This window comes from Terrapene carolina, unplaced genomic scaffold (genome assembly GCF_002925995.2).
Source record: "Terrapene carolina triunguis isolate 2854851 unplaced genomic scaffold, T_m_triunguis-2.0 Scaffold111, whole genome shotgun sequence".
NCBI classification, from domain to species: domain Eukaryota; kingdom Metazoa; phylum Chordata; order Testudines; family Emydidae; genus Terrapene; species Terrapene triunguis.
This window is the reverse complement of record NW_020664462.1, coordinates 10,573,948-10,586,462: the sequence shown is the minus strand read 5'-3', so window position 1 is coordinate 10,586,462 and position 12,515 is coordinate 10,573,948. Positions and strand designations below refer to the sequence as shown.

The window sequence follows — 12,515 nt, the reverse complement described above, 5'->3', positions numbered from 1 at the left end:
TCGGAGCACCGGGGCGGGAGACAGGGCACGGGACATGGCCTCAGGGCACTGTAATGGGCTGGGTGGCGGTGGGGGAAGGCACGAGGCCTCAAGGCACCGTGGCACGTCACGAGGCACGCGGCCTCAGGGCACCGTGACCGGGCGGCGGGAGGGGACGCGGCCTCAGGGCACCGTAACCGGGCGGGTTGAGGCGGGGGAAGGCACGAGACTTCCGGGCACAGCGACGAGGCGAGTATCTCCTCAGCCCCGTGATTAGGAGCCGGGCGGGACAGCCTCACGCCCCCGTCTGCTAGACGGAGACGCCTCCCCGTGGAGCGCGCAGGAAGCTCGCGGCCGGAGTCTCGCCCACCCGCTGATCTCCCTGAGCAACCCAGCGGGCCCGCGCGGGTCTAGCGGCCAGGGGGCGGGACTTCCGGGCCGGGTCGACCTCTTCGGAAATGACGTTAGAGTGTCAACATGCAAGATGGCGGCGCATCACCGACAGAACGCGGCCGGGCGCCGGAAAGTGCAGGTGAGCGGTCGGCCGGCTTTCCCGCCGGAGCGGGGTTGTGGGGTGACTGAGGGGCCTGCGGAAGAGGGAGCGCGGCCCGAGAGCGCGCGATCACCTGGGAGGGGCGGGGAGCCGTTGGGGAAGGCGCAGGGCTGCGGGCGCCGGAGGCGGTTTAATGATTGGGGCGGCGGGGAGCCGTTGGAGAAGGCGCAGGGCTGCGGGCGCCGGAGGCGGTTTGATGATTGGGGCGGCTGGGCGGTGGGGAGCCGTTGGAGAAGGCGCGGGGCTGCGGGCAATGGAGGCCGCTTAGGGGGTTGGGGCGGCTGGGCTGTTGGAGAAGGAACAGGGCTGCGGACACCAGAGGCGGTTTGGGGGGACTGGGGCGGTGTGTGTGGGAGGAGCAAAGGGGGGTGGGGCGAGGAAGCGGTGGGTCTGTGCCGATTGCGGGGGCTCCCCTCTCCCGCTGGGTGTCTCCTGGGGCAGCTGCTGTTGTACCTGGGGAGGGCCGGGGCGAGCAAGGCTGCTTGACCTGCTGCTGAGAGGAGGGAGAGAGAAGCTGGTAGAGACCCTCCCCAGCCTCGCCCCCGGCGCTCGGTCCCCGTCAGTGTTAGACATGAAATAAAATGGAGTTAAAATATATCGTAGGCACTTGTCAGCCGACGGTCTGCCCTTTGCTCTCACCGTCTACCACTGGGCTCTGGGGATCTGACGCAGGGGGGAGGGGTGTTTCCTTAGGGGAAACGTGTGTCTGGCTTAACTGTGTCAGACGCTCCATATTGAAGAGGCAGAAGTACTTGTTCAGCTTTAATTGCCGTCTTTTCATACTGTTTTTAAAGTGAGAATATGCCTCAGCCATTCCATTGGGTCTACACTTTGTTTCAACCTGGTGTGTTTTGGGCATACAGGGTCTCGTTCAGAGAAGGAGGAGAGTGTGTGTGTGTAATGTTTTGATGATCGTCCCGAGGATTGGATCCTCTTACTGAAATACATGCAAAAGCAAATACTCTTAAACAGGGAAAGTAGAACACTATGGATAATTATGCTTCTCCATTTTGTTTGCTCTAGTATAAACATTCTTAATTTCATTTTAATTAGAAGTGTCCATACAGAGGAGACTGGATGGTTTAGGGGATTGTTGATCTAGAGAGCTGCCTGTAGCAGGTGGTCAGTTCAAATCTGGCCTGGGTCTATCCACAGTGACAAAAAGTTACCACTGGATGGTATTGGAAGTGTCAGCGCAGTTCCTACTGGACAGGTGTTCATCTTACAGAAACCACCATGACAATTTACACCTTGGTATAGACAGTCTATGGAAATAGAACTACTCTCATCCTCCTATGAAGTGGGTTATTTTTCCAGGTCAGGGCATAATTAGCATAGCCAACCCCAAGGGTTCAAAAATCATGAGTGAGGTCCAAAAAATCATGATCAGAGATAAAAAGAACGCTATATATATACTAATAAATTTGCTAAACTTTTTTTTAACAACCGAGGACTAGAAACTTCACTTTAAATTTTCTAAAAGAGTGATTTTTCTTTTCCATGCAACTCCATGGTTCTAGGAATTGCAGCTTTCAGAAAAACAACAAATATTGTGAGACTCATAATAAAATCATGAGCTGATAACACTTTGTAAGCACACAGCTGAGGAAGTAACAAAAAGTCCTGAGGCACCTTATAGACTAACAGATAGTGGAGGTGAGGAAGTGTTACTAGGGAAGTTTGCAGTGATATTACTTTAGTTGTACCTATTCTGTAGATACAGAAGAATGTTGACAAAATTCATGTATTAAAAAAATCTCTGGATGCTTCTGGCTTACAGCCCCCATATGATGTCCAGAAAATAGGTTTTGATGCAAACGTCTTGTGGGATCTAGCAAAATCTTCTGCATGTGTCTTGACATGTTTCTTTCTTGTTTCATACATGTTAGTCCTTTCCTTAGTGTTTCCCAGACTGTCCTCTGTGGAGCACTTTCTTGTGATCTGCTGGAGCTGGCTTGTCTCATGACACTGGTTCTTTGCATTGAAAGAAGTTAGAAATGCATGAATTATTTTTCATGTAAGCAGTTGATGTAGTTGCCAAAGGGGTGGTGTTAGCTCATGGTTGTGAATGAAAAAAGAAGTGTCTGACATTTTCTCCATTGAAAAGTGGTTCATGCTGTTTGTGAATTCCTGCCTTACCTAGTTATCCTAATAATAGGAGCACTGTTCGCCTTTCTCCCTCTCTCCCCCCGTCACCCCTATCCTCTTAACAAGGTCTCTTCAAAAGTGATCACTTAATACAAGCAGTGGTAGGAGGAATACAAGAAGCATTTGCTTTATCTCCTGGAATATTATTATTGTAATGTAAAATGGATTATGGCAGTTTCTTTTTATGAGAGGCAGAAAGTTATTGCTACAGGTCATTCTTCAGAGGATAATAACTTTTTTTTTCTTTCTTACTCCATTTGTCTTAAGCTTAAAATATACTTGTCAGGAATAGCTTTCTTTTTAAAGAGGGGGAAACTTACTACAGAGGTATTGTAAAAGTTGTAAAGATTTCTTAGGTGAGACGGGAATGTCTGTTTGAAATTCTACCTTCTGATGGTATTTGAAGAGCATGTGACCTATCATAAGCTTTCTTGAGCCTTGTCAACAGTAGCAAAATTACCTCTTGCTGACAGTAGGCTTCAGCACATGTATCTTTGCTGTTGCTGACAAGACTTTGCTGGCTGTCTATTTTAAAAAAAAAAAATTCAGATAGTTCTTGCTCTGAAAACATTTCATTTACCTGTTAAGTTCACATGACACTACAGTCCCTTTTTTCCACTTTGACACTTGTGGGAGGAAAGTAATCGTGTGATTAAGCCCTGAAGTGGTAGTCAGGTGATGAAAATTCTGTTCCTAGGTCTTCTGGATTTTCTATGTGAGCACAAACAAGTGAGTTATCCTCTTTACCTCTGTTTCACCCTCTGGACAATGAGGATAATATCCTCCCTCCCCCCCAGTTTCCCCAGGTATAACTATATTAGCAGACCTCTTCTAGTATAGGCCTGTCTTAAGTATCCTACGTTCATGTCCTAAGAATGGCCACACTGCGTTAGACCAATGGTCTATCTAGCCCAGTATCCTGTGCTCTGGCAATGGCTTGTGCCAGATGCTGCAGAGGGAATGAACATATCAGAGCAATTATCAAGCGATCCATTCTCTGTCATCCAGTCCCAGGATCTGGCAGTCAGAGGCTTTGCCCTCTTGGCTAATAGCTATTGATGTATCTATTCTCCATGAACATATCTAATTATTTTTTTCTTTTTTGAGTTCAGTTATAGTTTTGGCCTTCATAGCATCCCCTGGCAATGAGTTTCACAGGTTGACTGTGCTGTTGTGTGAAGAAATACTTCCTTTTATTTGTTTTAAATCTGCTGCCTGCTAATTTAATTGGGAGACCTCTGATTCTTGTGTTATTTGAAGGGGTAAATAACACTTCCTTATTCACTTTCTGCACACCATTTATGATTTTATAGATGGCTATCATATCTCCCTTTAATCATCTCTTTTCCAAGCTGAACAGTCCCAGTCTTTTAAATCTCTCCTCATATGGAAGCTGTTCCATACCCCCATCATTTTTGTTGCACTTCTGTACCTTTTCCAATTTTAATATATCTTTTTGAGATGGTGTAACCAAAATTGCCTGCAGTATTTAAGATGTGGGTGTACCACACGTTTATGTAATGGCATTATGATATTTTATGTCGTCTTATCTATCTCTTTCCTAATGGTACCTAGCAGTCCATTAGCGTTTTTTGACAGCCACCGCACATTGCGCAGATGTTTTCCGAGAACTATCCAAAAAGACAGCATTCAAGAGATTGTGGAAACAGCTAATTTAGATCCTATTATTTTGAACATATACTTGGGACTAGGTTTTTCAGTGTGCATTACTTTGCATTTATCAACAGTGAATTTTGTCTTCCATTTTGCGCTTTGATTGTCCAGTGGCCCAACTAATTGTTTGGCAGCCTTCCTGCTTCTGATGTACTTAAAAATTGCTGTTAGTTTTGGTGTTTTGCTAGTTGATCTTCCAGTTATACTTTTACACATGACTTGCCAGAGTTTGTTCCTTTCTATTTTACTCATTAGGATTTGACTTCCAATTTTTAAAGGATGTCTTTTTTTCTCTATTACTCTGTTTAGCTATGGTGGCATTGGGGGGGCGGGGGGGACCTCTTACTGTTTTTTGTTTTTTATTTGGGGTATACATATAATTTGAGCCTCTATTATGGTGTTTTTTAAATGTTTCCATGCAGCTTGAAGGCATTTCACTATTATGACTGTTCCTTTTAATTTCCATTTAACTAGCCTCCTCACTTTTGTGTAATTCCCCATTTTGAAGTTAAAGGCTACTGTGGTGGTGGTTTTTTTGATATTTTTCTCCCTACAAGGATGTTAAATTTAATTACATTATTGTTGCTATTACCGAGTGGTTCCACTGTATTCACCTCTTAAACCAGATCTGTGTGCCACTTAGGACTAAATCAAGAATTGCCTCTTCCCTTGTGGGTTCCAGGACTAGTGCTCCAAGAAGTAGTTATTAATGGTGTCTAAAATTTTTATCTCTGCCTCCCATCCTGAGGTGACAAGTACCCAGTCAATGTGGGCAAAGTTGAAATCACCCATTATTATTGAGTTTTCTGTTTTTGTAGCCTCTCTAATCTCCCTGAGTATTTCAAAATCACTATTCTTTTGAGGTGGTAGGTAGTATATTTCTACTGCTATACTCTTATTATTCATACATGGAATTTCTGTCCATAAAGATGCTATGTCTTTATTTTCTTTGTTGTTGGTCTTGATTGCTTTAATTGTTGACTTATTCAAGTATTGTACGATTGCACAATCTACTGAAAAAGAGGTAACGCTTTGCTGTATTCGTCTGCAGTGGCTTCTTAATAGTATCATGCTTTGGTTTGCCTGAGTTCCTCTGTATTTTCACTTCGAATTTAGATCAATATGTTTTCAGGTCTAATGGCTGAAAGGAACTTGAGAGACCCTTATTTAAATCTTTTTATATGGCTGCTATTTTATGAAACCAGGAAACAAGTACAGTCTCTTCCTGATGAGCATTCTAGTGACAAAAGTTAACTGTCCTTAACAGTTCTCAGTTGTTCAAATGCACACCTGATTAGGGAACAATGTGAAAAGCAACTGCTTAGGCAACAACTAATATTTCAAGGACCCTCTAGAGCAGAATAATTTAATTTTCATGCCTGATCAGTCACAGAATAAAGCAGAAATGACTATCTTATTATCTCCTATCTGTACGAGATGATTTCATTACCATAGTTTATCTGTGCCAGTAGTATATAAGAATTGTATGCTGGTTGGTGGGGAAACCTAGCATGAGAAGAGATAAGCAGCTATAAGATTAAGTTTTGCAGGTTTGCTTGTGTGGGGTTGATCAAGAAATATATGAATCTTTTCTTCACTTAATCTCATAAAAGTCTCACTCACATGCAAAAGTAACCAGTTATCCTCCCACCCCAAACACTCTTCACAAGTGGTACTACTGGAAGAGGCTATTGTTTATTTTTAATTTTAATGTTTAATAAAATTACAGGTGCCCATCCAGTGCTCTGGGTGCCTGTCACATAAATTTAAAAATTACAACATGAACGTAAACAAAGGACTACCCATAAACATGTCCACGTCAGCCCATACCCTTCAAAACATCCTTAGTGAAGTGGGAGGTGAGGAAATGATAGGCTTTGCAGTGTGCCTAGAAGGTTGGTTAATCTAGGCTCTGAAAGACCCCGGAGGAGGAGCAAGTTCCAAAATCAAGGATGACTTATAGTGGACACCTTGCCAGCATCTCCCTCTCACATTGAGGTGCTGTAACTTGAGTGCCTCTGCTGATCTCAACTATAGCAGTATGTCACTAGGAGAAAGGCTGTTTCTTCCTGATGAGCGTGATCCTCTAGTTTGAGCTGCCAGTACCCAGCATCTTGTAGCTAACACAGTGTGAATTGTTTCTACTCTGGTTTTTCAGGAAAGTTGCCTATCTTCATGGACTGAATAAGAATAATCTGAAAACTATCTATTTGCTGGCTAGAGCTTTGTCTTGTTATACAGACCTGGCTTTTACTTAATACTATGTTCTCTTGTTCAACCAGTCAAGCAAGGACTCTTAACAATGTAGAGGCAGTGTGTTCAGGTTTTGCTAAGGAGTAGAGGAGTAGCACACTATACAGCCTCCACCTATGCTACAAAAATAACTACATAAATGAAACATCATTATACCCATCTGTGTTTATCACAAGGCTTTCTGATGCTGTAGGCAGAAATCCCACACTTTCTTCCCTTTTACTTGTTCTCTTAACCCCAAGCCATACACTTTTGTCCATGTCATCTTTGAAGATAACAAGACGTGTCTCCAGACTGACAGCATCTCTCTTCTTAAGATGCTGATTTAGAGCTGTAAGAGAATCATAAATACATACTAGATGGCAGCACATAACTGACAGAACATGACAGTGTTACCTGCACAAAATTCTCTGTTGTTCGCACACCCTATGGCACTCACCTTTACCCAGTTCCTAGGGCTCAGGGCATAACGTTACGCTCTAGGGCGGGATGGGGAACCTTTTTTCTATCAGGGACCATTGACCCACAGAAAAAAATCAGTCACGGGCCACATACAGCCCCGTGGGGAGGCACAGAGGCTCGGCGCTTCCCCGAGGCTCCGGGGTGGGGCCAGAAATGAGGGGTTCAGGGTGCGGGAGGGTGTTGTATTATGGATACCGTGGGGGCTCCGAGCTGGGGCAGGGGGTTGGGGTATGGGAGGGAGTGAGGGCTCTGGCTGGGGGTGTGGGTTCTGGGGTGGAGCTGGGGATGAGGGGTTTGGGGTGCAGGAGGGGGCTCTGGGCTGGGCCAAGGGGTTTAGAGTGCGGGAGCGGGCTCTGGGTTGGGGTGTGGGTGTGGAGTCTGGGAGGGAGTTAGGGTGTGGGAGGGGGTTCCGACCTCGGGCAGGGTGTTTGGGGTGCGGGCTCTGGCTGGACAGTTGTCATAACTATAAAGGGAAGGGTGGCTGCTCTCCTGTGTACAGTGCTATGGAATCCCTCCTGGCCAGAGACTCCAAAATCCTTTTACCTGTAAAGGGTTAAGAAGCTCGGGTAACCTAGCTGACACCTGACCCAAAGGACCAATAAGGGGACAAGATACTTTCAAATCTTGGGGGGGGGGAAAGGTTTGTGTGTGTGCCCTTTGTTTAAGGGGTGGTTCGCTCTGGGGACTGAGAGGGACCAGACATCAATCCAGGTTCTCCCCATCTTTCTAAACAAGTCTCTCCTATTTCAAACTTGTAAGTAAAAAGCCAGGCAAGGCGTCTTAGATTTACTTTGTTTTCTCAACTTGTAAATGTACCTTTTACCAGAGTGTTTATCTTTGTTTGCTGTACTTTGAACCTAAGACAGAGGTGGGTTCTCTGAGCTCTTTAAGTTTGATTACCCTGTAAAGTTATTTTCCATACTGATTTTACAGAGATGATTTTTACCTTTTTCTTTAATTAAAAGCCTTCTTTTTTAAGAACCTGATTGATTTCTCCTTGTTTTAAGATCCAAGGGGGGTTTGGATCTGTATTCACCAGGGAATTGGTGAAAGGTTTCTCAAGGCTTCCCAGGGAGGGAATTCTTGAGATGGTGGCAGCGGACCAGAGCTAAGCTGGTAAATAAGCTTAGAAGTTTTCATGCAGGCCCCTACATTTGTACCCTAAAGTTCAAAGTGGGGATACAGCCTTGACAACAGTGCTTATCTCAGACAGCTCCCGGTCAGCAGGGCTAACGCAGACTCCCTGCCTGCCCTGGCTCTGCGCTACTCCCGAAAACGGCCGACATATCCTGCCCCTAAGTGGAGTGGCCAGGGGGCTCTGCACAGTGCGCGCTGCCCGCACCAACAGGCACCACCCTCGCAGTTCCTATTGGCTGGAGTTCCCAGCCAGTGGGAGCTGCGGAGCCGGCGCTGGGGGCGTGGGCAGCACACAGAGCTTTCCTGATTGCCACTGTGCCGAGGGGCCACGGGGACATGCCGGTCGCTTCCAGGAGCTGCGCGCAGCTGACCAGACTTTTAATAGCCTCATAACCCTAGCTTCCCACCGCAGTGGGGCGAGCTGGTGCTCATGGCTCCAGCCCCACGGGGGGGTGCCGAGGTTCAGGGCTTCCAGCACGCAGCGCGGAGCCTTGTCACAGGCCAGATGACATGAAGCAGTGGGTCGGAGCTGGCCCTTGGGCTGGAGGTTCCCCACCCCTGCTTTAGGGCACCCACCCTTACCCTTCCACGGGCTCAAGGCGTAACCTTACACTCGGCAGGTTTGCGGGGTCTTTTACCAGTGAAAGAGCCTTACACAGTAATATTCTACTTAACCTCTATTTATTAACAATCACTAAAACAATGCACACGCTAAGCATACAATGCTCACCACTCCCAATAAGGCAGATGAACTTTTCTTGATGGCCAGTCAGGATCAGGTCATCTGGGGAACTCCAGCTTCTGCAAGGTGTCATTAGCAGAGTATTGAGGTCTGGCAGCTCTGATTTTGGGGCTGTGTCCTGGAGTTGGTTCCAAAGAACTTGCTTTTGGACCCCAGTTTATATAGTGAAACTTGAGTCCTTCTTAGCTGTAGCTTAACCAATCATTTTACTAAAATATTACTAAACAATTTTCTAACCAATCTTAACATTGTAAAACAATTTAACCAGTCATACCCCAACCACCATAGTTGATGTACACCTAGCAAAATTAGTTATGCAACAGACAGAAACAATCAAAGAACCAGACAGAGGCCATACAGATAAACAATAGAGAAGGAGGAACCATACAGGCAAACACGGTGGATAAAAATCATTGATACAAATCAGGGGTTTTTTTTAATCAAAAAAATCTGATTTAAATAAAAAAAGGTTTTTCCCTCAAAAAGCAATCTAAAAATAGTTTTAATTAATATACATTATAGCTCAAAGATATCTCATCATGGAATAGGGATTATAAATTATAATTCTATAGTATGAGACAATATATTCATGTAATGTTTAAAAAAAGTTTTGTAAATGAGTTCTAATAGGTAATGGATTAGGGACCCAATCTTATGGGGTTCCACAGGCTTCTTTATAGATTACAGTAATTCCTCACTTAAAGTCCTCCCGGTTAACATTTCGTTGTTACGTTGCTGATCAATTAGAGAACATGCTCGTTTAAAGTTGCACAATGCTCCCTTTTAACATTGTTTGGCAGCTGCCTGCTTTGTCCACTGCTTGCAGAAAGAGCAGCCTGTTGGAGCTAGCTGGTGGGGGCTTGGAACCAGGGTGGACCGGCAGCTCCCCACTCCCCTAAGTTCCCTGTGCAGCAGCCGCCCAGCAGGCTATCAATTGCCCGCAGTTCAGCTGTCCCTCCCCCCACTACCATGTGCTGCTCCTGCCCTCTGCCTTGGACCTGCTCCCGGGAGCCTCCTGCTTGCTGTGCAGGGTGTCCCCCTCCCCTCTGCTCCTGCCCCCCGCCTAGCCCATCTCCATGGGGGGGGGCATGACAGGACTCAGGACAGAGGGAGCTTGCTGCCAGCAGCTGCTGTCTCAACTTGCTGATCTACTTAAAAAGGCAATGTACTTAGAGTGGGCGTCAGCGTACTTAAAGGGGCAATGCACACCTCTCTCTCTCTCTCTCTCACTCTCTCTCACACACACGGTGTGTGTATCTGTCTCTGTCTGCCATGCTGTCTCCCATCGCTCCATTAGTGCCCCCTTGTAGATTGTGAGGCTACATTAACAAAAATGTGTTAACCCTTGAGGGCTCAGCCACGTGCTAGTTCATCATTTAGCAGTACGGCATTCCCTGGGAAATATCCCACCCTCTTCTACCCTCTGACTTCACCACCTCAACCAAGCTTCACAATCATCATTGCTGTGATATATATAGTCTTTTGTCTGGTGAAAAAAATTTCTCTGGAACCTAACCCCCCCATTTACATTAATTCTTATGGGGAAATTGGATTCGCTTAACATCATTTTGCTTAAAGTCGCATTTTTCAGGAACATAACTACAATGTTAAGCGAGGAGTTACTGTATTTAGGTTAATCTTTCTATCTACCCAATGGGACTCAGTGCTCAGTCTAGAAGATACCATTAGAGATGCTTAGTTTTGCAGTTCTCAAACTGTGGATTTGTGTCTCCAGAGGTAACGTGTGTTAACAGCAAAAATGTTTTTTAAAAAATAAATATAGAGAGGTGAGAAACAACAGACCTCAACTCTATTGTCCCTCTGCAAATTTGTGTACACGGAGTCAATCCCTTTGTACCTCTCTCTAAAAGTGCAAAGTTTCAAAAAGTTCAATGAATAGAAGATTTTTGGGGGCGGAATAGATCTGGATAAGAAGAAAAAGTCTGGAGATAAATGTGAGAAGCGAGGGACATATGCTTTTTTGTTAAAATATTATATGTTTGCTGTTGAAGAAAAAAATCCAGAATATATTAACATTGTTGTTTTAGTTAAATAAAATAATTTAAATGTCCGTCTGGTTATGTTCTCCTCCCAGTATGGCATGGCAAGAAAATCCTCCAAATATTAATGATTAACCTGTTGAATTGGAGATAGTTCACCTCCCAATGACTTCATAAATATCTGCTTCAATTACTTTTGGTAAATGAAATAACCAATCATTCATTTTCTGATATAGCTGTAAAACTAAACTGAAAGGTTTTCAAAATAAATCACTGTTTAAAAATGTATAGTGTGTACCTTCTAAAAATGAAACTTACATCTATCTCTGAGTTGTGAAGAATATGTATTAGGGTTATAACAACCAACAAGAATGCACTTTTATGTAGAAAACCTTGATTAAATCGAGTCTTCCTGACTAGTGATTTAAATCAAATCTACCCTGCAGGCAAAACAATAGAAGGATAGATGTTACCATCACAACTGTTGATAAGTGATTTCTTGCCAGACAGAATGCCATCGAGCAAAGTTTTCTTTACCCATCTTAAGATCTGTTTCTTTATCTGGTGATGGTGGTTACTATTAGGACAGGATCACCTTCTTAACAGCCCAATATTACTTTGTTTTAATGTAATTTAGATGGAATGTGAGGATGACACATTCTGCTTTTTAGCTCATGGCTGCTTCTTTCCTAATCTGGCTGCAGATAAAGGCCTCAGACCTTACAGTATGGCTTCAGGAAAAAACATCCTTACAGCAGGGTGGTAGGTAGTGCAGGTGAGAAGATGGGCCCAGCCCCCAGGAGGAGGTGGTGGATTATTGTGACGGAGTAAGGAGGCAGGGTATATTGTGGGGACCTTAGTAGGAGGAGCTGAGAGATTGTAGATGGGATCCAAGTAGGTGGGAGAATCTTGCAGTATTGAGAGCCAGGCCACAAAGGATGGAACCAAGTGGGAGAGGGGCTTGGGGCTATACCAGGGAAGGAGGGTGGCTGATGAACAAGAAGACTGTGAGGGGAGGAATGTTTATTTTTAATAAGTATCTGTTCAAGACCTTAGCACAGTGGGGTCTCTGATCTAGTTTGGGGTCTCCTGGCACTGTTGTAATAGATAAGTACCATATATACTCATTCATAAGCCGAATTTTTTTAGTAAGAAAGGGAAGCATCAAAGAAGGAGGTTGGCTTATGAACAGGTGTAGAGAGGGAGAGGTGGGACACAGTCCCTCTCCCCAACAGAGGGGGCGAGGAGAGGCAGCAGAGCCAGAAGGGAAGAGGTGGGGCCAGAGTCTCTCTGCTTCTGGCCACGCTGCTCTCTCTCCAGCCTCCGAAGCAGCTGCAGCTCCAGGGCTGGCACGCTGCAGCCGCCCGGCCCGGCCCGCCGGAGCACGCTGCGGCCCTGCCGCCCGGCCTGGCCCGCCGGAGCAGCTCCGGCCAGGCCACAGACATCCTTCCCTGGCCCGCCCCAGCTAAGGTGGGAAGGGATGGGATGGGGAGTGTGGGGGGTGGTCACAAGGGTTAGTCCCGTGACCCCCAGCTTCTCTCCTTTCCCCCACCCCTCCAAATTTGCC

The 12,515-nt window shown here is 45.5% G+C and overlaps 1 protein-coding gene across 2 annotated transcripts in view; it reads left to right on the top strand.

The window, feature by feature from the left end:
- Window positions 1-448: 448 nt before the first annotated feature.
- The window catches only part of WDR48 (WD repeat domain 48), a 51,308-nt gene continuing 39,241 nt past the window's right edge, over window positions 449-12,515 (top strand). For both annotated transcript variants that reach the window (XR_002908634.1, XM_024208711.2), the window contains exon 1: window positions 449-511. Coding sequence is in view for 1 of the 2 variants with exons in the window: in XM_024208711.2 (XP_024064479.1) it covers window positions 464-511 (48 nt within the window). In the remaining variant the exon portion in view is untranslated. The remainder of the gene's footprint in view (window positions 512-12,515) is intronic.